The 27,737-nt window shown below is 55.7% G+C and overlaps 1 protein-coding gene across 1 annotated transcript; it reads right to left on the minus strand.

Moving 5' to 3' along the window:
• Positions 1-513: 513 nt before the first annotated feature.
• On the minus strand, positions 514-27,670 carry LOC120711933 (exosome complex component RRP42-like). Its single transcript, XM_039997609.1, has 7 exons — positions 27,434-27,670; positions 27,266-27,322; positions 26,858-26,950; positions 26,017-26,095; positions 3,058-3,182; positions 1,428-1,571; positions 514-1,057 (listed from the first exon to the last, which is right to left on the minus strand). The coding sequence occupies exons 1-7, from the start codon at positions 27,557-27,559 to the stop codon at positions 824-826; spliced, it is 858 nt and encodes a 285-aa protein (XP_039853543.1). The 5' UTR covers positions 27,560-27,670; the 3' UTR covers positions 514-823.
• Between the last annotated feature and the right edge of the window lie 67 nt (positions 27,671-27,737).

Consider the following 27,737-nt stretch of genomic DNA (forward strand, 5'->3'; position numbering starts at 1 on the left):
GGATAAACAAAACTGAGCTCTCCATGAGCATGTTCTTATAATAATATACTTGTGGTGTTTACCAAAGATTCAATTTATATCATCGTTGACTAGAGTACATGCATGAATGCCGATCCTTGATTTCGCAGCGCATGTGCATTATTCAGTAACGTAAAGTTAAAGCAAATTAAACATATCTATGGCAGCGTGCCACTTGCCACCGACAAAGAGAATCCTCCTCGCTCTATTCCAAAATGTAGGTCGTTTTGATTTTTCTAGATTCATAGCGTTTGCTATGCAAATATAACACATGTGTAAGTACATAATAAAATATATAAATTTTAAAAAGTCAAAACGACCTACATTTTGGAACGGATGGAGTAATAAACAAAGAAGAAAGAGTGACCGTTAGATGAGAAGCAACAGCTTGTATATGTGACAACTCGTCAGTTGCAATATATGCCTTTTGTTAACCATAACGAGCTCCATCTTTTCTTTTCTTTTTTTGCAATATATAATCCCAGAGGAAAAACTGGGACAGCAACACAGCAGAAGCAACATTATGCATATATGAGACATTTCTCCACATCACCAAAACTTTGCATATCAGCTGATGTTTCTTCGCCCGGGCAGGCAACACTACTGCTTGGAAAGGAATTCTTGGATCCAAATCCTTAGGATTTACCGGCATAAACTTGAACCAAATCCTAAACATTCCTACAATGATCCTTCTCTTCTAAGCAAGTCCCTAAGATTTTTCTTTTTCCATTTTTTTTTGAGGGCAGCAGGTCACTAAGATTGAGCACATGTGTATTAGAGCCTCTTCCTCGCTATTTTCCCCCCTTCACTCAGCATCAGCTTCAGCAGCAGATATCTTTGAGTCCAATTGAGCCATGAACTGCTGGCTCACATGCTTGGCCACTGATATCATATCGAAGATGACGCTTGGATCCAGGCCTACACCACCCCTCTTGGTTAGCCCGCATACTCGACCACTCCTATTGACTGATACCGACACTGCAGAACTCATCTGGGATTCTTCCTCTGAGGTAGCATCAACAATGTAGTGCCGACCCACCTGCCATAAGAAACGAAGGGCAGATATTCATATGTAAAACATAGGTACTGCAGGAAATAACATTGCTTGGGGTTGGCTTACTGGTTGGTGACAATTGTTGGTGGGGCTCAATGTTCTGTGTAGTAATTCGTTTGAGTTATCCATGTTTGATATGAGAGCTGATCATAGAATTGAAGCTACTCGACGGTTCAAATCATACCCGGCAGCTCAACACCTGAATGCACATGCAATTTTCAAACTCATCCTTCCTATGCAGTTACTTTACTGCATAGTTAGACCACTTATAAAAAAAATCAACATGATCCTCTTGCAATAATGAATAAAGCATATGTCTACTCAATACCAAATAATAAAGAGTTACACAAATTACCTTGGTTAATGTAACGATAACAGGCACACTGGAGGTGTCGAACTGTAGAAATTCCTCATTGCTTACATCAACCTCAGGTTCCTCATCAGATGCAGCACTAAGAGAAACATTATCTTTTGGTATACCTGTATCACTCAAAGCAACCTGTAGGTGCACATAACATTAGCATCTATAAATGCATCAATTTTATTGTCTTTATTGTGTCACAAACTGTCAACTAATGCAGTGGCTATCAGGCAGTACAACAAAGCATAACAAGTAATGTAAGAATATCACAAACTGCTATGCACAGAAACAACTGAAATTTGGTCACCAGGTGCCACAATCACATTGATTCATCCAAGTTTTGCAAATTAACTACAATTTATGTTTGGATTCTTGTTGCAATTGTGCTTCATGTTTTACATCCAGAAAAAAATACTTTATTTCAAATAGTATCATCTGAGAATATGCTAAGGAATGTCATATCACTTGACTGGACTCTAATACATAAAAGTGGCTTTGTTCCAGAACAATTCTACCTGTAATTTTTTGGTAGTAGTAATGCTTAGTAGTTGTTAAGCTAGATAAAACAAAGGAATCTTCTCACCAAAAGGAAGTATTGTTCAGCTAGATAAAACAAACCAAGGGTATTGTTAAGCTAGCATAGATTAAAAAAGGAATCTTCTCACCAAAAGGATGTACAACAGAAAAGGAGATAGAGAAAGTAGTTGCATCTAAGGAAAGAAAAATACGCCTGTCAACTCTCCTGAAAAATCTAATTTCCACCCTTAACAACAACCAGCATTAGGGCTCCTAATTTCCAGAGCCAGAAAAGATCAAAGAACCTACATAAGAATCTAGAGATCACAAAAAAAATGTGAGTTAATAACCTAGATACTGTATATTTTATTACGCAGTTGCCTAAGCTTAGTGATGAATTGATCCATGTCAGCAACAAATAAACCTGCAATCTAGTCAGGAGATTATTTATCAGAGTTGAGGCAGAAAGTTGTACTTTTTGATAGCTGAGGGGGTAAGATGGAGTTATACCCAAATCAAAACAGAAATACAAAAAAAAAACAGAAATACAAGAAACTGACATGGTGCATGCAGGATACAGGCTGATATCCTGTTCAAAAGTTGTCCTTCACATTGTGCACATTTGACCTGATTCACTGGTCAATAAGCCTATCAGTAATCTTATTTGACTAGCAGGTGTTCATGATTTCCTACTTCTATCCAGAACTAAATCAACAGATGATAATTGAAAAATTGCTATAGCTTGGTCCAACGGCAATTTAACATCAGCTTGTGTAAATCATCTTTCCTTCACTTCAGACTGTATTAAGTTTGTCAATTGTGTATGAAATTATTCGAAGCTATGAATAACATTTCTTTTATCATGTTAGGAGTAACTAATGTGTAATATGGAAGGACCTTTATTTAATGATACAAAGAGAGTCCAAAGAATATTATGACATTAGTCCCTTTATTAAACATTCTATTCCATGTCTGACGCTACAACAATTGTCTATGAGAAAACTGATAATACTTTTCGATCAATACATTAGCTGGGCACCACTGGAACAGTTGCGAAAAAGATGACAATGAAAATTGCAAGAAACAACCAATACAAATCAACACTCACCTTTATTGCAGCAGCTAACGCATCTAGTAGGTTACCATCAGAACTGACCACAAGTCCATCAATGTACAGATCCCAGCATACCTTTCCCTCAACAACAATTAGGGATGACAGATCAATTGCAGCACCTGAAATATGATTCGATGCATTGTAGTCAGTTAAATGGCAACAAAATATTGTTGGTATGAGTTTGAATTGAAAAGAAACTGTATAAAAGCAAACAGGCGGCCAACAAAATAAGAATAAATCTCTCGTCAAAAAGTTTCTTGAATACAATAAACAATACGATCAAGGAAACAGAACATCAATTGGTTAACATACTAATCACTAAATAAAACCTCCCCAATAACCTGGAAATTCTAAGAACAATCACAGCTATGGTAGGTCAGTAACTACCAGCACCCGCAAATCACTCTTATATGAAATGTAGGGTGCCTGGCAGAAGTAATGGCATGTGTTGTGATTTTGTGTTTGTATGCATCCTCCACAACACCTATTATAACATTAAGTACTACACCTGGAATTAAGTAGGCATGAAACTGGCAAGTGATTGTGAATTTAGGATGACGAGTGATACTGTTCTAGATCGCTTATCCAATTAAATTTTCTTAAAACTGGCACCATACATCCAAATTACTAAGTATAATGTGTTGGTGTATATGTGAGCCCATGTATAGAGGCCCATGTATATGATCTATTTATCCCACCCATCTAAGGTTTGGAGTAATACATGTGATTATTCTCTCCATCATGGTATCAGTAGTCTAGGGTTAGGGTTCCTCTCCTCTCTCCCCTCCCAGCCGCCGCCGCCGGCAGCCATGGCCAGCCGCCGGCCGCCGACGCCCCTCCCCTCCTCCTTCCCTCCCCTCCCCTCACCTTCCTCTGCTGCCGGCGCTGCTCCTGCGCCGCGCGCCTCCTCCTCTGCTGCCGGCGCTGCTCCTGCGCCGCACGCCTCCTCTACCTGGGCCGCCGTCGCCGCCGCTGCAGCAGTTGGCGCGGGTTCCTCTTCCTCCTCTGCTCCGGCTGCAGCCCGTGCGCCCTCTCCTTCCTCTGCTCCGGCCGCCTTCCCTGCTGGCGCCGCCGCCTGGCCTCCTCTGGCCTGGCGCGCCCCGGCCATCGCGCTGGCTGCCATCGCGCCTGCGCCGGATGCCGGAGCGGGTCCTGCCGCCGCGGAGACCGCGCCCGTCCTGGAGCCACCCGTCCTGGAGCCGCCTGTGCCGCCGCCCGTCGTGGAGCCGCCCGTGCAGGCCGCCAACGCCGCCGCAGGCGCCGATCCGGCGGTCCTGCAGGCCGCAGCGCAACTGCTACAGGCCGCGGGCGCTGCTCCAGGGGGTGCGGCCGCCGATCCCGTCGTCGCGGGGAAGTAGCCTGTTGCCGACGCCGCGCCCGATCCCGCGTGGACCGGGATCCGGATGTCGCCCGCGGATGCGCTGCTCTCCGCAGGCAGCAGGCCGACTCCGCTCTCGCCGCGGCCCTCCTCGCCGCCAAGTCGGAGGCTTCGGCGGCCCAGGAGCGGGTCCGCGTGGCTGCCCTCGCCTGAGAGCGCGAGCGCCGCCGCGGCCGAAGCCTCCGCTCTCCGGGTCGCCGAGGCGGAGCATTTCCTCCGCGTTTCCTCCGGCCGGCCCGTCGTCCCCGAGCCCGACACCTCTTCCTCCCACCAGGCCCCGCCCGCTGGATCTGGAGCCCGGTACGACCCGACCAACCCCATGGTCGCCCAGCTCCACCTCCAGGCCACCGGCGTCCAGAACATCAGGGCCCTGGTCACCGTCCTCCTCGACCCGACGTCCTCCTCCTACGGACGCTGGTGGAACCAGGTCCTGCTCGCCCTCCGCCACTACGCCCTCGACGACCACGTCCTCCTCGACAAGCCGATCGAGGCTCAGGACGTGGCGTGGCTGCGCCTCGACAGCGTCGCCATGTCCTGGATCTTCGGGACCATCTCTCTAGATCTTCAGGACCTCGTCAGGACCCACGACGGCACCGCGCGGCAGGCCTGGGTGGCGCTCGAGGGGCAGTTCCTCGGCAACGCCGAGTACCGCGCCCTCCAGCTCGACGCCACCTTCCGCACCTTCGTGCAGGGGGACCTCTCCGTTGGTGAGTACTGCCGGCGGATGAAGGGCATGGCTAATGCTCTTCACGACCTCGGGGATCCGGTGTCCGATCGGGTCTTGGTGCTCAGTGTCCTGCGGGACCTGAGCAGCACCTATGACCACCTGAAAAGCTGGATCGCCCGCCAGAGGCCCTTCCCCTCCTTCCTGCAGGTCCGGGATGACCTTGCCCTCGAGATCACCAGGGGTCTCGCGCCCGTATCGCCCTCGTCCACCTCCACCGGCTTCCTTCGCCGCCCCTGCCACCTCTCTCCTTGGTGCTGCCCCCGCCGGGCAGACCGGAGGTGGGGGGCGGGGGCGTGGACGTCGTCGGCGGGGGGGACGTGGTGGTGGTGGTAGCACTGGTGGCCCTGCTTCTGGGGGTACCGGTACCGGTGGGGGCCGTCGGGCCGCGCCGACTCCTCCGGCTCCGGCTCCGACTCCCGCTTCTGCCCCTGCCCCTGGAGGTACGCCCTGGCCATCCTTCAGCAACCCATGGTCAGGGCGCATCTCGATGTGGCTGTTCCAGGGTCCGGGAGGGGGGCTTCCTCCTCAGCTCCAGCCAGCGGCCATTGTCGGCGTTCCGACCCGTGGGGCCTGAATCCCAACTAGTAAATGCTGCGTGTTTCCTCGTCCCAGATGATGATGCAAGAGGCAATCACAGTAACGCACGGTTTTATCCTGGTTCCGGCCGCGGGGCCGTACGTCCAGCAAAGGGGGTGTGCGAGGGCACTGTATTATCTTGCACCCGAAGTGCTCGTAGTAGGGGATACAAGCGAGGCGAGAGAGGGAGAGAAGCTCCCAAGTCTCTGCTAGAGGTGGAGTTGGTTGAGATGAGTGCTCAGTCGTGCTGAGAGTCCTCTGAGGGGGAGTTCAGAGAACTTACTTCCAACCTTTGATTGGAGAGAGTCGATCAGCCTGCCCAAAAGGAAGCCCACCCTCTCCTTTTATAGTTGTAAGGAGGGGCGGCGTACATGAGTGTAGGGGCGCGGAAGTCGTCGTTTTCCCCTGAATCGCGGGTACAGTGGTCGAACACTGTAGGAAGTGTACTGTGGGAAGGCGACGCACGTCGCCGTCATCCTGGGCTCCGTCCTTGATCTCGTGGAGATGGCGGCGGCCGTCCTGCAGAGTCCCAGCGGTAGTAATGGCGTGAGACGGTCCCGGACCCCCTGGTCGGGGTGCGAGCGTGCGCACTAGAAGGTCCGGGAGCGCGTGGAAGTCCCGGACCCCACAAGAGGGAGGTCCGGGGTCCCGCCCGCGCATGCGGAGTGCCCCTCTCGGAAGGGCACGTGACATCGCCAGACCCCTTCCCCAGGGGGAGGTGTGTTCGGATGGTTGATGTCGGCGTGACAGTAACGGGGGCGGCGCCAACTTGTCTTGTACCGCATTGAATGCTCCACAGTGCTGCTATAGCGGCTGGGGTGGCAGAGCGGTGACCGGGGTCAGTGGACGGGACGCCGGTCACATCCACTGCGGGAGTGGCAGTCTGACGCTACCCGTCCTTTGAGCCGTGGCGGAGTAGCTGGCCTTTAATGCCTTTGTACGGCGGTCCGTTGGGCGGCGGGGCCACTTGTCCCTTGTGCCGAGAGATGGCCTCGAGGGAGGCGGAGATTGGCCACCCGCTCGAGGGCAGGTCCGCTGTCCTCGAGCGAGGCGGAGACTGGCCACCCGCTCGAGGGCAGGTCCGCTGTCCTCGAGTGAGGCGGAAATGCGATTGCGCGGTCGAGGGTCCCGAGGGGAGCCCTCGAGCGAGGCGGAGATGAGTGACCCGCCCGAGGGTAGATCCGCTACCCTCGAGCGGGGCGGAGATTATTCGGTGGGCCTGAGAGGGGTGCGAATGGGCCACATGCTGGGCTTCTTTGAGTCCTTTCCTCTCTTCCAGATTTGGAAGGAGGCCGGGGGCCTCTTTTTAACATGTGTTTGTGTTTTCGAAAGTGGTTTTAGTACTCCAATTAGGGTGTCCCTAATTGTGGCACCCGACAGTAGCCCCCGAGGCTTTGGTCGAGTCATGGGATTCGTCCAAAGGGTAATTCGGCGGTTTCTCTCTCGATGTGTTTAGTCAAAGTCGCGCACCTGCTGGGCGCGCCTGAGCGCGGGCCCGGCGGGTGCGACAACACGCCGGTCGGGATAGTACGCCCGTGGGGGGTGTACTTCGAGGCGCGCGTCTCTTTGTTTGTTTGTTTGAAGGACAAGACGTGTCCGCGCACTGAGGGGGGCCAGGGCGACGGTGGCACCCGCTGCTTGGTAGCTGGTGCTCCCATCGTGCTGTCCCGTACGTAGGGCCTTGGCCCCAGCGTTCCTGGTTGCTTTACGGCGCGCCGTTCGAGGGCATCCGGCCAGGGCCGATGCTGCACCGCTTAGCATCCGGGGGCTCAACTCCGCTTTATTTCGTTCGGTCGTGTCTCGGTGCAGGGACCGAGGACATCCTTTGCTCGTGGAGCGCCGCTTTGTCACGGGCGATACAAGCCTCCGCTCTTCGGAAAGCTCGAAGCTTTGTGCCCGGCACAGCTATAAATAGGGGTCGTGGGATTTTCCTTCTTCTCCAGCCTTCCGACTCTTTCTTCCAGCATTGCCTAAATCTTGTAATGTTTCCTTTGCCTTTTTGCGACCGGCCCCCAGATGGGGTGGCCTGGCTTTTTTAAGCTTTTGGCGCTAGAAGAATGCTTGCGAGCGGTTGGGGAAGACCGGAGTGGGCGTGCGCACCATCTCTCAGCTTCAGTGGGATCAGCGGAAGAGCATTGGGCCCATGGGGTCCTGCTCCTGCGATGTCCCCTAGCCTGAAGGGGGATGGAGACGCCTGACCGGGGCGCTGGCGCCAGGTCCGGCGGCTGTTTTTCGCATCGTCCCCCCCGACGACAAGGTTGCTCTCGGGGAGACGGTGCGGAGGGCGCTGTCCGCCAGCTTGACCCCCCGCGCGGTCTTCGGTGGAGGAGATGCTAGAAGAAGGCTTGTGAGGAGAGCGTCCCGCTGGACCCGTGAGGTCTGGGGGGCGCTTCTCGCATCCCTAGCAGCCCCGCCGCTGCGTCAGCTAGGGGCTTGGTGCCTTTCTTCGTCGCTCGCTCCTCCCCAAGACAGGGAAAATTGCCACGTAGGTGGCAATGTGTTTGTATCTTTCGATGGCTTCGCGCCGGTGATCCTTTGTAATCTTTACTTGCATTTGAGCAATAAAGTCCCCTTTCTCCTCTGCGGGGAGGATTACCGAGGGTATAGGGGTGCATAGAGAGTCACGACCCTCGAATATGTGTGAAGTCACCTTCGCGGGGGCGCGTCAGCGCACCCGTGGGTGTAGCCCCCGAGGCCTTGGAGGAGAGTTTGTGCTCGTCCAAGGGCTATAAACGTTGTCCCGCTGGGTAGCTCTACTGGGATGGCCGTCCAGCGTCTTTTTCAGCCGGCATCGGCACTTTTTCAGCCGGCCTCGGCACTCTTATTGCTGGTACGGCGATCTGGCGTTCAGCATTAGCCGTTAGGGGGACGTACGCTAATAGCGGTGGGTTCGGTTTACGCGTGGAGCTTCATAAGTGATGGTTGTCGATTTATTCGAGGGTGTGGTTTTGAACCGTGGTGTGCGAGGAGCCCCCGAGCCTAGGCCCGTGTGAAGGCGTTCAGGGGAAACCCTCGACTTTAATTACGACCCTCGTCGCCCTTCCGCAGGGAGGAGGGGTGAAGCGCACCATGCTACCCATGCCCGGGCCGCGAGCTATGGCTGCTTCAGTGAGCTATTAGCGGGTTGTTCAAGTGGACATCCGTGCCCCGTTCGATAGGGGTCGGCTCGTGGTCCATAGACACGTCTCATAAAGCGCTTGCGAGGGTTCACTAGGCGGGGCTCGGACCCATTCGATAGGGTCCGAGGGCTCGACGCTCTCCCTCGATGGGATCCCCCTTCTAGGCACCCTCGACTGGCCTTGAACACTGCGTAGGATGTCTCGAACTCCGCATTCGAGGGTAGCTTGTTTGGCACATCCCTCCAGTCCCTGACTCCGGTGATCTGGGGCGCCTGTCGAACCCCCTGAAGGGCCAGGCATCGATCCCTTGATCAGTAAGGCCTCGAAATGCGGCTCCTTCGAGGGTAAAGAGACCCCTGAAGGAATATTCCGTCTTGGTTTGAAATGACGCAGAGTCGCAAGTCGTGCGCGCGGGTCTTCCGCTGGTGGTGGGCGAACGTGGCCCGATTCGTGCGGTGCGGCGTGGGCGCGCCTTTTCAGGCGTCGGCCTCGGGCAGACGGAGCGGCGTGGGCGGCGGCTGACGGATGGGATAACACAACAGTCGCGTCGCGCCTGCCGGTTACCGTGCCGCATTTATCGCCGCGTGCGCGCGTGGGGAACTCCGCGGTCGTGGGGCCCACCCGTCAGTGATAGCAAAATCTACCGCATTGAATGCGGTAGATTTGGGCCGTGGCTGTGGGTACGCCCCCCGTGGTACATAAATATGGAGAAGAAGGGGATGTTTTGGGTTCACCTGGCCATTTGCCTTCATCCTGTTTCGCCTTCTCCGCCTCCGTCGCCTCCTGAACCCATAGCCTAGAGCGAGAAGGAGAAAGGAGAAAGAGAAAGAGAGAGGAAGAGACTTAGCCATTTCGGAGCCTTCCATTTTCCATCCCCCCTCGACTCTCGGAGATGTCGGATATCCAGGAGCCCTTGCCATGGGGGAAGTCCTCCGCCACTGTCGCGGTGCTGGAGCAGCTGGTCGCCGATCGGCTGCTGCCGCGGAACCCCGACGCGGGGGCGCCGGCGTGGATTTCCCCGCGCTCGGACGAGTCTGAGCCGGAGCCCCCGCAGGGCTATGTTGTGAGCTTCGTGCGCCTCCACGAACGGGGCTTCGGCGTCCCCGCCAGCAAGTTTATGAGGGCGCTGTGCGAGTACTACGGAGTGGAGCTGCACAATTTCAGCCCCAACTCCATCTCCCAGGCGGCGGTCTTCGTCGCCGTCTGCGAGGGGTACCTTGGCATCGACGTCCACTGGGATCTCTGGATCCACCTGTTCCGCGGCGAGCTCTTCGTCGAGAACGCGCGGAACCAGCCAAGGCGGTTCGCATGCGCCGGTGGCTTGACGCTCCACGTCCGCCCGAACCGGCGGAACCTTTATATCACAAGCAAGATGACGACAAACAACTCCGGGTGGAGCCGAGGGTGGTTCTACCTTCGAAACTTCAGCGGCGCGCTCCCGGCGTTTACTAACAAGGTTCTTCGGGAGCGTCCGGCGAAGTGGGACTGGGGGGTGTCGCCCCCAGCCCAACAAGCCAGGCTCGAGGGCCTCACCGATGCGCTGGCGCGTTTGGCGAGGAAGGGATTGACAGCGGCGGACGTCATCGCGAACTTTCACCGGCCCTGCCGATTTACCGGCTCATCCCCGGGAGCAAGGTCGAGGGCTCGAGGACGTCGAGCAAGCTTCTCTCCCACACCAACGCCGCCCGAAGGGCGAAGTATGCGGTGGCGGAGTTTCCCCAAGATCCCGCGGATCTTTGGAGGATCAAGATGCGCCCCGAGCCGGGGTATATTTCCCTGGTGAGTTTTGGCTTCAAACTCGTCGTGCATCGTGTAGTTCCCCTTTCCTGACCCCATCTGTGTGTATTGTACAGGGTTTGAGATGCGGCACCTCGAGGCCTCCGGTCTCAGAACAGCGCCTGATCAATCGCCTCCACGCGGAGAAGATGAAGAGGCGGAAGGACGCGGTGGAGGCCAAGGCCGAGAGGAAGAGGAAAAGGAAGGCGGTGCACGACAAGGCGCGCCAGCTCGCTCGGGCGGAGGGGAAGCCGCGACCCACCACACCTGAGTCCTCGGAGGAGGACGAGGAGGAGGACTCGGAGGAGGCCTCGGATGCCGAGGACCGCGCGCCGAGGGGGGACGGGGAGGGTGCGAGCCCCCTACCGTTCTACCTGTGGGACGAGGAAGAGGGAGCAACCGTGGCGCCAGAGGAGCCGGGGGCCGTAGCGGGGTCATCGGCGAATCCCACCCTCGAGGGTGCGGTACGGGGGTCATCCTTGCCGGCGGCCGGCGAGGGGTCGCCTGCGCCCCAGGTGCTGATCCGCGGCCACGAGGCCGCGGCGGGAGAGGAGTCGTCCGTGCTGGCAGCCTCGAGCCATCGGGCTGACACGAGGGGGGTGCCCTCGGGGCAGTCTTCGAGGGACAGCTCGATGCCCCAGGCTCGAAAGAGCGCCACGAGGAAGAGGAGCATGAGTGCTCGATCTGGGTAAGCATTTTGGATTTCGTTTTTTGTTATGTACTTGGTAAATTTCTCGATCCCGCTCAACTCGTGCCTCTTGACTTCCAGCCCCGGGGCCGTTCCCAAGGATGCAGTGCGGCTTGCCCCGGCCAAGGCTCTCAAGACCGGGGCTCGCAGCACTCCGCACACGGCGCCGCAGCCCCCGCCCGCCTTGGATCTCGAGGCGGCGGCCGCTAGGCTACGGGAGGCAGTGGCCCGAGGGGCCCAGGCGGCGCAGCAAGCCCGGGAGAAGGAGGGTGACGTTGGTCAGAGTGACGCCGGCCACCGTGGCGCCGAGGTGGCTGCTCAAGCGGCCGACGCCGAGGAGACCGGCCAGGGCGGTGCCGGTGGCGCTGCCCAAGCGGTCATTGATGTTGAGGCCGGTCAGGGCGACGCAGATATCGCCGCCCGGCCGGACATAGGAGGAGAAACTGGCGGGGGCGCGCAGGAGCACCCTGCCGGCCAAACTGCGGAGGAAACCCCCGTCTTCGAGCCTTCGAGGGCCGAGGGCGAGGGTCTCGCAGAAGAAATGGCGCAAGAGGCGCCAGTGGTAGAAGGAGCCCCCATCTCGGAGCCCACCGAGTCCCGAGACGAGGGTACCGCCGCGATAGTGCCCGTGCCCATGGCGCAGGGGGGCGCAACGGCGGTGGTGGAGCTGCCAGACAGCAGCGAGGAGTACGGGGACTCGATGGATATCGACACCGCTGCTGCGGCGAGCGCCGCCGCACATATTGCCGAGTTTGCGTCGGCCAGCGCGGGCGTGCTCGAAGCGGGGGCGTTGGAGGGGAGCCACCTCGGGGTTATCGTCCCGTCCGGTGTCCCCTCAGAGTTCCTTCGCAAGGAGCAGGAGGAGGAGGAGGCCTGGAACAAGCAGATGGGCGTTGGGCGTGAGATCTTGCAGGCCCTCGACCGCGCTTATCAGCTTCATCAGAACGCGGATTACCAGGTCAGCCAGGTAAATATTTCCCCCCGAAAATTGCTCGGATTCGGTTTTAGCTTTTACGCGTCCTCACCCACGCCCTCCCCCTTTGCAGCAGCTGAGGGAAATCTCGCGCCAAAAGAGCGTCGAGATGAACCGGCTGTACTCCCAGATGAGCCAGCTTGGGCAACACAACGCCGAGCTGGTGCTCAAAAACATCGACGCCAACACCAAAATGGCCGATCTGGGAGCGCGTCAGCGGGCGCTGGAGGAGGAGCTGGCGCGGGTTGCTGGTGAGCGGGACGTCCAGAGGGCGGCAGCGGAGGAGAAGGCCCAGGAGGCCGAGGCACAAGCTGCCGAGCTGCAGCGCCTTCGGACGGCGCTCGAGGAGAGAGCTCGGGAGGCGGAGGCGCAGAGCGCCGAGCTGCAATGCCTCGGCGCCACTCTTGAGCAGCAGAAAGCCGAGCTCCTCCACAAAGAGGTGGCCGTGGTTGCGCTCGCCGGGACCCTCCAGGAACAGGGTGTGGGCCTCGAAGAGAGGGAGGTGGCCCTCCAGAACATGGGGGCTAGCCTTAAGGAAAAGGAAGCCTCCATGTCCTCGCTCGAGGAGGCCGCCCGTACCCAGAGGGAGGAGGCGCAAAAGAACATGGCGGGTGAGTACCTTCGATTTTCTGTCGTTTTGCTTTCTTTCGTGGCTAATGTTGATTTCCTTTGCTCAGAGCTGAGGCAAAAGGTGGCGGATGAGACCGCGGCGAAGGAAGCGGTCCACACCGCGCTCACGGCGGCACAGATGGAGTTTGCTGAGCTGGAGCAGACCGCCGTGAGCGTGTGTCAAGAGCTCGAGGGGGAGGGCGCCGTCTCGGGCAGTTCGGTGATCAGCCGCCTGCGCGCGCTAGGCGGCCGGATTGCCGAACACGCCAAGAGTACCTTCCGCCTCGGTGTCCTGCGGGCTCTCGCCGTGGCCTCGACGCATTACCTCATGGATCTCCAGAGGGTGTCGTCGGGGTATGTCGTTCCCGATGATGCGGATGCGGACGCCGCGTCGGTCATCATGGATGAAGCTGACGTAGCCGCAGAGGAATTCGCCACCGTCCTCGCCGAGAAGCTCGAGGCAGACATCCCTCCCATCGCTGAATTCGACGCCCCTGAAGACCCGCAGGGGGGGATGGATGCCTGTAGGAAAGTTGGGCCTCGAAGCCCATTGTAAATAGATTAGTGTTTATCATAGTCGCGCCTTGTAATCGCACTTTATGAATATAAGAGATTTGTTTTCGTAATTTGAATGTGTGGCCCGTCGAGGCCTTGTGTGTTCGAGCCTGTGTTTCTTTACTTTACTTCCGTGTTCTTCGTATGCGACTTAGATAAACATCTGCGAGGAAGTTCGCGTTCATAAGCAACGTAGGCGTAGGGTGGTGAGGGGGGTGCCGTATCCCGGAGGCGTAGGCGGCCCCACGACTCGGCCAGCCCCGTACCGTAGTTGCTTATGCCTCGCGTCCGTTTTTTCCAAGGATACGAGAAACTTAGGGTCGAGACGGAGATATTTCGAAAAAACATTGGCGACTTTTTGGGGACGTTCGGGGGTTCCCCCCGTAGTAGCCCCCGAGGGAGGCTCGGTTTTGCCGAGGGTAAAGCCGAGCGTACCTCGATGTTCGTGCGCGCCCGAGCCCTCGAGGGTCGGGAATGTTCCCAAAAAGCAATAAGTAAAGCATACTTCCTTATTATTTCGGGAAATTGAAAATGCGAGTACGAACAATATACAAATAGCTTGAAATGCTAAGGATAAAAGCGACGTAGCTGTTGTATATTCCAAGCGTTGGTGAGGACTTCGCCTTTTCCGTTGGCCAGCTTGTACGTGCCGGGCTTGAGCACCTTGGCGATTATGTACGGTCCTTCCCATGGAGGTGAGAGCTTGTGGCGGCCCCTGTTGTCTTGTCGAAGCCTTAGCACCAAGTCCCCTTCGTTGAGGTCTCGGCGCCGGACCCTCTGCGCTTGATACCTTCGCAAGGACTGCTGGTAGCGCGCAGAGTGGAGGAGCGCCATGTCTCGAGCCTCGTCCACTTGGTCCAGCGAGTCTTCGCGAGCTCGCTGGTTTCGTTGCTCTTGATATGCCTTGAGCCTCGGCGATCCGTACTCCAAGTCAGTGGGGAGGATAGCCTCGGCACCATAGACCAGGAAGAACGGAGAAAAGCCCGTGGCTCTGCTCGGGGTCGTCCTCAGGCTCCAAATGACCGAGGGTAGCTCCGTGAGCCACCTCCGGCCGAACTTGTCCAGCTTGTTGAAGATTCTTGGCTTTAGTCCTTGGAGGATCGTGCCGTTGGCACGCTCCACTTGCCCGTTCGTCTGTGGGTGTGCCACAGCCGACCAGTCCACACGTATGTGGAAGCTGTCACAGAACGCCAAGAACTTCTTGCCTGTGAACTGGGTGCCGTTGTCGGTGATGATCGAGTTCGGGACCCCAAACCTGAAGACGATGTCGGTGAAGAATTGGACTGCTTGCTCGGATTTGATCTTGCCAATGAGTCGAGCCTCGATCCATTTGGAGAACTTGTCGACCGCCACCAGCAAGTGGGTGAAGCCCCCGGGCGCCTTCTTCAGCGGACCGACGAGGTCCAGCCCCCACACGGCGAACGGCCAGGTGATGGGGATGGTCTGCAGAGCATGGGCCGGAAGATGTGTTTTTCGTGCATAGAACTGGCAACCCTCGCAGGTCCGCACGACGTCGGTGGCGTCGGCGACCGCGGTGGGCCAGTAAAATCCTTGCCGAAACGCGTTGCCCACGAGGGTACGTGGCGCGGCGTGATGGCCGCAGATGCCAGCGTGGATGTCGCGGATTAGCTCCTTGCCCTCGGGGAGGGGGATGCATCGCTGCAAGACGCCCGAGGGACTGCGCTTGTGTAGCTCATTGTCAATTAGAGCGAAGGACTTGGCCCTCCTGGCGAGGCGCCGTGCCTGAGCACGGTTCGAGGGTAAGATCCCTCGAATCATCCAGTCAAGGTACTAGACGCGCCAGTCTCGCGAGGTGGGGGCCTCGTCGACTTCCATTGCTTCGGCCTCGTCCGCGGAGGTGGTCCCAAAGTCAATGTCCATGGGCTCGACCCCGTCCGCCGGGGGGTTCCCGCCGAGGGACCCGGTGGACGAGGGGCCCGGCTCCGGCGGGTCCTTGAATTCGGCGGAGGGCTTGGCGATGTCACGGGCGAAGATATTTGGGGGGACAGTGGTCCGCCCCGAGGCTATCTTGGCCAGTTCGTCGGCATCCTCGTTGTACTTGCGCGGGACATGATTGAGCTCGAGACCGTCGAATTTGTCTTCGAGGCGGCGCACCGCGTTGCAGTATGCCTCCATCTTCGGGTCGTGACAGCTGGACTCTTTCATTACTTGGTCGACGACAAGCTGAGAGTCACCGCGCGCGTCGAGGCGTTTGACGCCGAGCTCGATGGCGATGCGGAGGCCACCGAGGAGGGCCTCATACTCCGCCATATTGTTCGAAGCAGGGAAATGCAAGCGGATCACGTACCGTATGTGTTCTCCGAGGGGTGAGATGAATAGGAGGCCGGCACCGGCGCCAGTTTTCATCACCGACCCGTCGAAGTACATAATCCAGCATTCGCCCTGGATTTGTGATGGGGGTAGCTGAGTGTCCGTCCACTCAGCCACGAAGTCAGCCAAGCTTTGGGACTTGATCGCTCTACGGGGGGCGTAGGCGAGGGTCTCTCCCATCAGCTCCACAGACCATTTGGCAATTCTACCCTCGGCTTCCCGGTTGCGGGCTATCTCTCCCAAGGGGAAAGACGAGACAACGGTGATGGGGTGAGCCTCGAAGTAGTGGCGCAACTTGCGTCGAGCTAGCACTACTGCATAGAGCAGCTTCTGAATCTGCGGATAGCGTGTCTTGGTTTCGGACAACACCTCGCTGATATAGTACACCGGCCACTGGACGGGCAGAGCCTGACCCTCCTCTTGTCTTTCAACCACGATCACCGCGCTGACCACTTGGGTCATCGCAGCTACGTACAGATAGAGGGGCTCGCCATCCGTAGGTGGCGTAAGAATGGGAGCATGAGTGAGCGATGCCTTCAGCCTTTCGAGGGCTTCTTGAGCTTCGGGGGTCCACGTGAAGTGCTCGGTTTTCCTCAAGAGTCGATACAGGGGTAAGCCTTTCTCGCCGAGACGCGAGATGAAACGGCTAAGGGATGCTAGGCATCCCATGACCCTCTGTACCCCCTTCAAATCTCGGATCGGTCCCATCCGAGTGATGGCCGAGACTTTGTCAGGGTTGGGTTCGATGCCCCGCTGGGAGACAATGAAACCCAAGAGCATGCCTCGAGGCACCCCGAATACGCACTTCTCGGGGTTAAGTTTTACCCCTTTGGCCCGTAGGCAATCGAATGCGATCCTGAGATCGGCAACCAGGTCGTCCGCCTTCCTGGATTTTACAACGATGTCATCGACATATGCCTCTACGCTCCGCCCGAGATGGTCTCCGAAAACGTGGAGCATACACCGTTGATAGGTAGCTCCGGCGTTTCTGAGGCCAAAGGGCATCGTAACGTAGCAGTACATGCCAAAAGGTGTGATAAAAGAAGTCGCGAGCTGGTCGGACTCTTTCATCTTGATTTGGTGGTAACCGGAGTAAGCATCAAGAAAGGATAAGAGCTCACATCCCGCAGTAGTATCTACAATCTGATCAATTCGTGGCAAGGGAAAGGGAACCTTCGGACATGTCTTATTTAGACTAGTGTAGTCCACACACATCCTCCAGTTTCCACTCTTTTTCTTCACTAATACTGGATTAGCTAGCCACTCGGGATGGAATACCTCTTTGATGAATCCGGCCGCTAGAAGTTTCTGCAACTCCTCGCCGATCGCCCGGCGCTTGAGCTCGTCGAAGCGTCTTAGGCACTGCTTCACCGGCTTGGAGTTGGGTCGGACATCAAGAGAGTGCTCGGCGACCTCCCTCGGTATGCCAGGCATGTCCGAGGGGCTCCACGCAAAGATATCTGCATTGGCGCGGAGGAAATCGACGAGCACCACTTCCTATTTGTCGTCGAGGGTGGCGCTGATCTGCAACACCTTGTCGTCGGAGTGGCTTGAGTCGAGGGGTACTTTCTTGATACCCTCGGCGGGCTTGAAGGTCCCGGCGTGTCGGTGCGTGGAGTCTAAGGCCTCGCTCGCCATTTTGTCGAGGGTGGCCGCGAGGGCCTCGTCCTCCGCTTGAGCTTCCGCACGCTCAACGCACTCGACGTCGCACTCGTAGGCGTGCTCGAACGAAGAGCCGATGGTGATGACGCCCTTCGGACCCGGCATTTTGAGCTTGAGGTAGGTGTAGTTGGGGACAGCCATAAACTTGGCGTAGCAAGGACGACCAAGGATGGCATGATAGGACCCTCGAAATCCCACCACCTCGAAAGTGAGAACCTCCTTGCGGAATTTGGCTGCTGTGCCGAAGCATATAGGCAGATCGATCTGGCCGAGGGGTTGGACTCGCTTCCCCGGCGCAACGCCATGGAATGGCGACTTGCTGGGGCGAAGCTTGTCCAGTCCGATCCCCATGAGCTCCAAGGTAGGGGCGTACATGATGTTGAGGCTGCTGCCTCCGTCCATGAGCACCTTGGAGAAGCGAGTGTTGCCGATGATGGGATCGACAACGAGCGGATACCGTCCCGGATGCGGGACGTAGTCGGGGTGGTCCTCGCGGCCAAAGGCGATGGTATCCTTCGACCAGTCGAGGTAGGATGGCGTGGCTTTGGTAACGGAAAAGACTTCGCGGCGCTCACGATTGCGCTGCCGAGAAGTCATATTCGTCGTTGTTCCTCCAAAGATGAAGAAGGCGTTCTCCACTGGGGGGGACTCGTCATCTCCACCTTTGTCGCCAGCATCCTTCTTCTTGTCCTCGTCGCGATGCGCGACGTAGTTGTAGTATTTCTTGAGCATCTCGCACTGCTCGAGGGTATGGTTGACCGGGCCCTTGTGGTAAGGACACGGCTTCTTAAGCATGTCGTCGAACTGGCCACCACCGCCTCGAGGGGGGCCTCGAGGTCCCTTGCGGTCTGGGGCAGCTGCAAAGGCCTCCTCGGAGTCCTCTGCCTGTCTCGACCGGCGCTGGCTTGGTGGGACCGACTTCTTTCCCTTCTTCCCCCGCTTCAGTTTCTTGGCGGGGGCATTGGGTTTGACGCTGCCGCCCTCCGCGGGCGCATCGTCTTTGCGCTTGCTCGATTTGTCGTCGAAGATGGCACCAACCGCTTCCTCGCCGGCGGCGTAGTTGGTGGCAGCGTCGAACAACTCATTGGTGTTAACGGGTCGGCTTCTCGCAAGCTCATGCACCAAGTTCCTGCACGTCGTACCCTCGAGGAAAGCGTTAATGACCTCGACGTGGGTGACGCTGGGGAGCTCGGTGCACTGCTTGGAGAAGCGTCGCACGTAGTCACGCAGGGACTCGCGGGGCGACACCCTTTGAGGTCCCAAGAGTTCCCAGGGCGAACATACGTGCCCTGGAAATTGCCCACGAAGATGTGGACCAAATCGACCCAGTTGTGGATCTGATCCGCAGGCAGGTGCTCGAGCCACGTTCGTGTGGCGTCAGCAAGATGGAGAGGAAGGTTGCGGATGATGGCCGCGTCCTCCATCGCGCCGCCTAGCTGGCATGCTAGGCGGTAGTCGTTAAGCCAGACTGCAGGATCAGTCTCGCCCGAGTATTTGACGAGGGTGTTGGGTTGTCGGAAGCGCGGGGGAAAAGGCGCGGTTCGAATCTCCCGGCTGAACACCCGGGTGCCCGGAGGCTCTGGTGACTCACCCCTGTCGTGCTCGGGGTCGAAGCGTCCACCCCGTCGAGGTGTGTACCTCCTGCCGTCGATGACGTTGCGGGCGTCGCCGTCGCCAGCGTGCCCGCGAGTGTCACGGATTCGCTCCCTTACGGGAACTCTCCCGATGCGCTCGTGCACCGAGGGTGCCCTCGCGCCGGGCGCTACGGCTGCTTTGCCCTTCGCCGCTGGGGGTGTGTGCACGGAGACCTCACGGTCCTGGTGCGCAGTCCCATCACACTGCTCCGGGGCCTTCGAGCGCATGCGAGACGCAGAACTCTCGGCCTGCTGCACGGCAGCTTGCTCGATGAGTTCCTGCGCCTCGCGGCGCAGGTTGCGGCCCGAAGGTGTCGATGGCTCGGGCATAGCTTGGAGTAGGTAAGCTGCAGCGACGAGCTTCTCGCCCGCCGTCTTCAGTTCCGGAGATTTGTCGACGTTGTCGTCGGCCAGGATGCGCTCCCGGGCAACACGTCCCGCCGCCTGGGCGTGTGCACCAGGCACGGCACGCTGCTGCTCGAGTGCAGCGCGTAGCTCCTGGGTTTGTTGACGCTGCTCGTCGAGCTTGGCTCGAAGCTCGTTGAGCTGCGCCAGTTGAGCTTGTCGCGCCGCCGAACTTGACGAGGAAGGGGCCGCAGGCGGGACCACCGGTTGCTTTGCCCATACGTCCGCCCCGCCTTCCCCGTTGTTGCCTGGGGCGTTGTCATTTTGCTCGTCCGCAAGGTCCACCATGAAGCACTCCCGGGAAGGATCGAAATCCCCCTCGCTGGAGTCTTCGGAGCAGGTGAGGCAGTAGGCCGTCGCCAGCTGGAACGCGCGGAGAGCGTCGGGGTCGCGGGCCCCGGAGTAGTCCTCGGCCTCCTCGGCTACGAAGTTGGTCATGAAGAAGTCGATGTCGTCGGCGATCGAGCTCGCCGTCTCGGGGTAGGATTCGTCAGGAGATGATGCGACGGGGCTGCGAATCGACCGAAGATGATGACCCGGCAGATCCCCACGCTCGATGAAGTCAGCGACGGTTGACGAGGCGTGGGCGGCAGCGTTGCGCATCCCGAAGGGGAAGGGCGACGCCGAAGTCGAGTCCCCCTTGGGAGGCACTAGTGTTGCCGCAGGCGATGGTGCCGGCGCAGATGACGCCGAGGCACGCGATGGCGAAACGGTTGCCCCATTGGTCGTGATGCTGAGTTGCGACACGCCAGCCTCGACCCACGTGGGGGAGCTGTGGCGTGCCGCACGACGCCGCTCCGCGCGTGCTTGTCGCGAACGCTGACCTGAGCGCCTGTTGCGCCGGGCTGGCGAAGTCGGAGTGATGAGGTTGCGTTCGGAGGAGAGGAGCTGCATGAGGTAACCGTTGCCGGTTGTCCTGAACTCGAGACTCCCGAACGAGATCGCGCGTCCCGCTGGAAACGGATCCGAAACACCCATAGGGTATGGGTTCGATCTGCTCGCCATTCCTGGAGATCAAGTGGGAAAAAGAGAGAAAAAGTCACGCAGCTCCCCTACCTGGCGCGCCAACTGTCGGCGTTCCGACCCGTGGGGCCTGAATCCCAACTAGTAAATGCTGCGTGTTTCCTCGTCCCAGATGATGATGCAAGAGGCAATCACAGTAACGCACGGTTTTATCCTGGTTCCGGCCGCGGGGCCGTACGTCCAGCAAAGGGGGTGTGCGAGGGCACTGTATTATCTTGCACCCGAAGTGCTCGTAGTAGGGGATACAAGCGAGGCGAGAGAGGGAGAGAAGCTCCCAAGTCTCTGCTAGAGGTGGAGTTGGTTGAGATGAGTGCTCAGTCGTGCTGAGAGTCCTCTGAGGGGGAGTTCAGAGAACTTACTTCCAACCTTTGATTGGAGAGAGTCGATCAGCCTGCCCAAACGGAAGCCACCCTCTCCTTTTATAGTTGTAAGGAGGGGCGGCGTACATGAGTGTAGGGCGCGCGAAAGTCGTCGTTTTCCCCTGAATCGCGGGTACAGTGGTCGAACACTGTAGGAAGTGTACTGTGGGAAGGCGACGCACGTCGCCGTCATCCTGGGCTCCGTCCTTGGTCTCGTGGAGATGGCGGCGGCCGTCCTGCAGAGTCCCAGCGGTAGTAATGGCGTGGGACGGTCCCGGACCCCCTGGTCGGGGTGCGAGCGTGCGCACTAGAAGGTCCGGGGGCGCGTGGAAGTCCCGGACCCCACAAGAGGGAGGTCCAGGGTCCCGCCCGCACATGCGGAGTGCCCCTCTCGGAAGGGCACGTGACATCGCCAGACCCCTTCCCCAGGGGGAGGTGTGTTCGGATGGTTGATGTCAGCGTGACAGTAACGGGGGCGGCGCCAACTTGTCTTGTACCGCGTTGAATGCTCCACAGTGCTGCTATAGCGGCTGGGGTGGCAGAGCGGTGACCGGGGTCAGTGGACGGGACGCCGGTCACATCCACTGCGGGAGTGGCAGTCTGACGCCGCCCGTCCTTTGAGCCGTGGCGGAGTAGCTGGCCTTTAATGCCTTTGTACGGCGGTCGGTTGGGCGGCGGGGCCACTTGTCCCTTGTGCCGAGAGATGGCCTCGAGCGAGGCGGAGATTGGCCACCCGCTCGAGGGCAGGTCCGCTGTCCTCGAGCGAGGCGGAGACTGGCCACCCGCTCGAGGGCAGGTCCGCTGTCCTCGAGCGAGGCGGAAATGCGATTGCGCGGTCGAGGGTCCCGAGGGGAGCCCTCGAGTGAGGCGGAGATGAGTGACCCGCCCGAGGGTAGATCCGCTACCCTCGAGCGAGGCGGAGATTGTTCGGTGGGCCTGAGAGGGGTGCGAATGGGCCACATGCTGGGCTTCTTTGAGTCCTTTCCTCTCTTCCAGATTTGGAAGGAGGCCGGGGGCCTTTGTGGGCCCAGTTGCCTTAACATGTGTTTGTGTTTTCGAAAGTGGTTTTAGTACTCCAATTAGGGTGTCCCTAATTGTGGCACCCGACAGCCATGTTCACCGGTGCTGCTCCCCTCTCCGCGCCGTACTGGACCCCGCCCACTTAGCCCAGCCAGCAGCCGACCTGGCCTGGGGAGTGGGACCAAACCGCACTGGCGCAGTCCTTCAGCACCATGGGACTGATGCCGCCGGTCAGCACCGAGTGGATCACCGACTCGGGTGCGTCCTTCCACACCACTCCTGATGCCGGTATCCTCTCTTTTATCCGACCCCCACACCCCTCTTGTCCTTCTTCTATCATGGTTGGTGATGGGTCTTGCCTTCCTGTCACCGCCGTGGGTTCTGCTCCTCGTCTTCCTAATATTCTTATTGCTACTCAAATGGTTCACAACCTTCTTTCCATTCGCCAGTTTACTGCTGACAACTCCTATTCTAAAGAATTTGACTCTTCTGGTCTTACTGTGAAGGATTCGGCTTCCCGGCGTCCGCTCCTCAGATGTGACAGCCCGGGGCCCCTTAACACTCTTCGGCTCCCTGCTTCCGCTACTCCGCCTTCGGCTTCTTCTTCTTCGTCTGCTGCTTTTGCCGTGACGCCTTCTTCGACCACCTGGCACTGCCGGCTTGGACACCCCGGGCGCGACGTTTTGGTTCAGCTCAGTCGTAGTACCGATGTTCCATGTACTAGGACTCCTGCTAAGCACATCTATCATGCGTGCCAGCTAGGTCGTCATGTTCGACTTCCTTTTTCTTCTTCTTCTTCGCATGCTGCGCATGCTTTTGATTTTATTCACTGTGTACTGTGGACATCTCCTGTTCTCAGCATGTCTGGCTATAAATATTATCTGGTCGTGGTGGATGATTTCTCTCATTACTCTTGGACTTTCCCTTTGCGCGCCAAGTCTGAGACTTTTCCCACCCTTCTCCACTTCTTTGCCTGTCCACTCAGTTCGGCCTCATCGTTAAGGTCGTCCCGTGCGACAACGGGCGTGAGTTAGATAACTCCACCTCCCGTTCCTTCTTCCTCTCTCGGGGTGTTCAGCTGCGTATGTCTTGTCCGTATACCTCTCCTCAGGACGGCAAGACTGAGCGGATGATTCGCACGACGAACGACGTCATGCGCACCCTTCTGATCCAGGCCTCTCTGCCCCCGCGCTTCTGGGCTGAGAGCCTCCACACCACCACCTACTTGATTAACCGTCTTCCGTCCTCTGCTTCCCCTGCTCCCACTCCACACCACGCTCTTTTCGGTACCCCTCCTCGCTACGACCACCTTCGGGTCTTCGGGTGTGCGTGTTACCCTAACACCTCCGCCACCGCTTCTCACATGCTGGCGCCCCGCTCGACTCGTTGTGTGTTCCTTGGGTACTCCCCTGACCACAAGGGGTACTGATGCTTTGACCTCACCTCTCGCAGCGTTCTGATCTCCCGACACGTCGTCTTTGACAAGTCGGATTTCCCCTACTCCACCTCCTCCACACCTTCTCCTGACCCCGAGCCGGAGTCTCTGTTTCTGACTGACCCGGTGGTTCAGCCACCATTACCTATCTATCCTTTCCCTGCAGGTTTTCCCGGCGCACCGGCACCACTTCCGGTGATCCCTGCTGCGCCGAGCGCGGCTCCGGTCCCCGCGGTCGCGCCACGCGCTGCCCCTAAACCTCCGGTCGTGCCACGCGCGGACCCGGTGTCTCCCGCAGCGCCACGCGCGGCCCCGGTACCTTCCCCTGCACCTGCGCGGTACGCTCAGCCGGTGCAGGTGTACCGGCGTCGTTCGGCACCGACACCGGTGTCGCCTCCTACTCCGGAGGCTCCTGCGACGCCTACACCGGAGCCGTCGCCTCCTCCGGCTCCCTCTCGAGCCGAGCCGGAGGTGTACCACCCGCCAGTCATCCATTGGGATCCTCGACATATCCATCCCATGGTGACTCGGCGGATGGCGTCTCAGGCCGCGACTCTCTCCGCCACCGAGGGAGAGCCGCGGGTCTCTCCGGTACCCTCCTCTGTCCGCGACGTCTTGGCGGATCCTCACTGGCGTCGCGCGATGGAAGAGGAGTACGCGGCTCTTCTTGCCAACCAGACGTGGGACCTCGTGCCGCGTCCGTCTGGTTGCAATGTGGTGACTGGCAAGTGGATCTGGACGCATAAGCGTCGGGCTGATGGCATACTGGATCGCTACAAGGCTCGCTGGGTTCTGCGGGGGTTCACTCAGCAACCTGGTGTGGACTATAATGAGACCTTCAGTCCAGTCGTGAAGCCCGCTACGGGTACTCCATGTCCCAACTACCTTCCAGTTTGCTGACATCTTCACCAAGGGACTGCCCTCCTCGACCTTCTCGGAGTTTTGCTCTAGCTTCAACGTAGCCGGTGGCTAGTTGTGGCTGCGGGGGCCTTTGTACTCTCTTTGTACTCTCTTCTTGTCCAGTCTTGAACACCGCTGCGCCGGTAGTTCAGACTGCGGGGGGTGTTGGTGTATATGTGAGCCCATGTATAGAGGCCCATCTAGAGACTCATGTATAGAATCTATTTATCCCACCCTTATAGGGTTTGGAGGAATACATGTGATTATTCTCTCCATCATAATGCAATGGCTAGCAAAAGCTTAACCCAATCTATATATCCTATATAATTGGTCCCCACTAAGTGTATTCTCTTTTCATGCAAGGTGTCCACGTCATTCTCCACTAAGTGTCCCACTAAATTTGCAATTAGGTCCCTACTAAATGTATTCTCGCTTCATGCAAGGTGTCCACATCATCTATATATCCTATATAATTGGTCCCCACTAAGTGTATTCTCTCTTCATGCAAGGTGTCCACATCATTCTCCACTAAGTGTCCCACTAAATATGCAATTAGGTCCCTACTAAATGTATTCTCCCTTCATGCAAGATGTTCACATCATTCCTCACTATATGTGCCACTAACTTGCAATCCTTCCATGTAATCTATCCATGTTCCCTTATTAATTACAAAAAATATTCATGTCATCTCTACTATGTGCAATACTTTTAATCTTAACATAAAGTTTTTCATCAAAAAAATCTGTTAACGTAAAGTCATATACTACGCTATTTTTTCATCACCTATTACTAACTTGCAATCCTTTCATGCAATATATCTATGTTCCCTTATTAATTACAAAAAATGTCCACGCCATCTCTACTATATGTAGTACTTTTAATCTTTAATCTATTAATGTAGTCATATACATACGCTATTTTGTTCATTACCACAGAATTGATCACTAGAAGTGTCATAAATGCTATTTCTCTCTTCTACACATCATCAGAATTAACATTTCTCCCAATCAACTTCATGCACATCTTCGTGCTCATATCTACGAGGAGGAGAGAGAAGAAGGTGGACGCCTCGCGAGTCGCCCGCCCAAGCCGGCTGGGAGAGACTGCGTCTGCTCCTATTGGGTGAGAAGCTAGCGTGGCAATAAATAGTGCCGGGCCCGCCACTGTCCTGCGCCCGCTGCAGCCAGCGGTCGCCGAAATTATAAGCCATGCTCTTAGATGTATATATGTCTTCTTGATTTTTTTTCTTCTCCTATTTATTAATTAACCAAAGAAGAGGTTAAACGTTCATGCATGTAAGACGGCTACAATTAACATTACATCTCTAAACCAAAATTGCCACTATGTGTTAAGTAACATTTATTTATTCTGTATGTGAATATCAGTTCTATTAATTTCATTTGTGTGTTCATTAGCTCAATGACAAGTTTCCTTCATTAGTCATATTTTCAACAAACTTGATCTATGTACTATATTGTAATGTTGCATATTCTCCATACTATTTTACTTAAAAATATTTTGCATCATTTAGTCACAATTTATTGAAAAGCTCCCTCAAATCCCGCAACAACATGTGGGGAAATCACCTAGTGAAGGTAGATATAACTAGATGTACTTCCAATTATAACGACAAGAATAATGATGTCATTCATGTCTGAACAGTAGTTATAACTGATAACAGAGTAGAAACGATTAATATATTGGGAGAATCAAACTAAAAGAGGCACTGAGACCATGTAAAAAGCTAGATCAAACACAGGGAGCGAATAAGTTTACATGTTACCTGCACCACTTTTACCACCTAGCAGGCATCTTTGCAGGGCAACAGACAACTCAGTAGACAATTCTTCTGAACGTCTACCCTAGAAAAATCCAAATAGTGCAAATAAGATGAGCATACAAAAGCAAAACTGTAGTGATTTCAAACAGAATGAAGTCTGAAAAGGAACAAAAGTAATATTAAGTGCAGGGTTACAACAATGGAAATTATAAATTCTTTCTAGCAGTGTTTTTTTTTCTCAAACGCGCAAGAGAGCTACACATCAATATATTAAGAAGAAAGAGGGTTACAGGGTTGGAGGGTCTGTAACACACACTCAAAATAGCAAGATAAATCTCTCTCTAAGGATTAGTACATGACCAGGAAACACTCGACCAAACTAAGATGCAGGAGGAGCTTATCTACAAAATCAAATTACCAGGGACTTGCCAGCCGATGTACAAATCAAATTACTCTTTTGTGTTTTGTTATGAACTGGAATCAAATGTACACATCCTAAAAGGAACCTATCTACAAAAGCACCCATAAAGGCTACTAGTAACAGAATATCAAATAGTTTTATTGTCAGAAAAAACAATTTGAGATATGCTTCTTAAAATAGTTTTAGTGGCCTCTTTATTGCTTTCCTAGTCAACAAGTTTGTCGTTTCTCCATACTCAAAGTCACAGCATTAGCATTCAATCATAAAACTTGAGCAGTACAGCTGCATACATTTCTGTTAAAAAAGATCTAAATTTTTTGAAACAGACTCTATAATCGCATTGCCACACATTATAGACTTGAAAAAAATGTATTAAAAGAGTTGATTATTTTCAATTTGATCCAATCACAACAAATAACCAACCTCAAATGTAGGCTCAGCAGTTGGACTACAGTCCACAAAAATAGAAACTTTTCCTTTGTCAGGGTGAAGAATGTTTGGTTTCCCCAATTCAGCCTGTACATTGGAATTCATCAAAAACAAAGAGGTCAAATAAGACAGTGCGGAAGAAGTAAAACATGCTATGACTAAAAATTTTGTTTTCTTATTTGGAGGAGAATTTACTGATGATATCAACAGACAGGCACCAACTCTAGCTTAACATTTACCATCATTTGGACCGGCTCAATTGAACTAGCAACGTGATATAGGGCTTCATAACTTTACATTGCAGCAGCATAGGCATCATATGCTAATTAATCAATGATTCATAACTTATCATGCAAAAATTTGCCTAGCCTTTTTTGGGCATCAAAGTGTGACAAGTCATACCTTGACACTAGCGATGATCTCTGTGGCACCCAATCTGACACGCGCTGAACCATTTGCCTACAGCAGGCACGAATCCAAAATAACATGAATCCACATTGCATTCCAAAAGAAAGAAAGAGAAAAAGGCACGCGAGTGCGACTAAACAAGCAGAAACCCAGAAAACCTACCTGTGGGATGACTCCAGTCTCAACAGAGAGTGCCCGGAACTGCAGCCGCCTATGGCCATCGGTGCGAATGTCCTGCGCAATGCCGCCGCGGATGAAGTGCTTCTCCCCTTCAGATAGCCCCACCATCGTCCTGGACGCAGCGGGACAGAAACCAGCACAGCCGGTCTCAGAGGCACTTCGTCGAACACCCTACCCGCTGCTACCAAAACAATACGTAGCAGTGAAGGAAGGGCTAATATGCTGTGAGGCGTGAACAAGTAGGCGAGCGGACCACAGCATAGAGGAGGCTTATGGAGCACCGAAA

Source organism: Panicum virgatum, chromosome 6K (assembly GCF_016808335.1).
Source record: "Panicum virgatum strain AP13 chromosome 6K, P.virgatum_v5, whole genome shotgun sequence".
In the NCBI taxonomy this organism is placed as follows: Eukaryota; Viridiplantae; Streptophyta; class Magnoliopsida; order Poales; family Poaceae; genus Panicum; species Panicum virgatum.

Bases quoted from the DNA above. Each gene is read 5' to 3' on its own strand.
- LOC120711933 (XM_039997609.1), bottom strand. From the start codon at position 27,559: ATGGTGGGGCTATCTGAAGGGGAGAAGCACTTCATCCGCGGCGGCATT. The intron at 26,096-26,857 runs GTTGGTTATTTG...GGATTTTTCTAG, and splicing joins CTGCTGAGCCTACATTTGAG to GGTAGACGTTCAGAAGAATT. The intron at 3,183-26,016 runs GTAACATGTAAA...ATCATATTTCAG, and splicing joins AGGTGGTAAAAGTGGTGCAG to GTGCTGCAATTGATCTGTCA.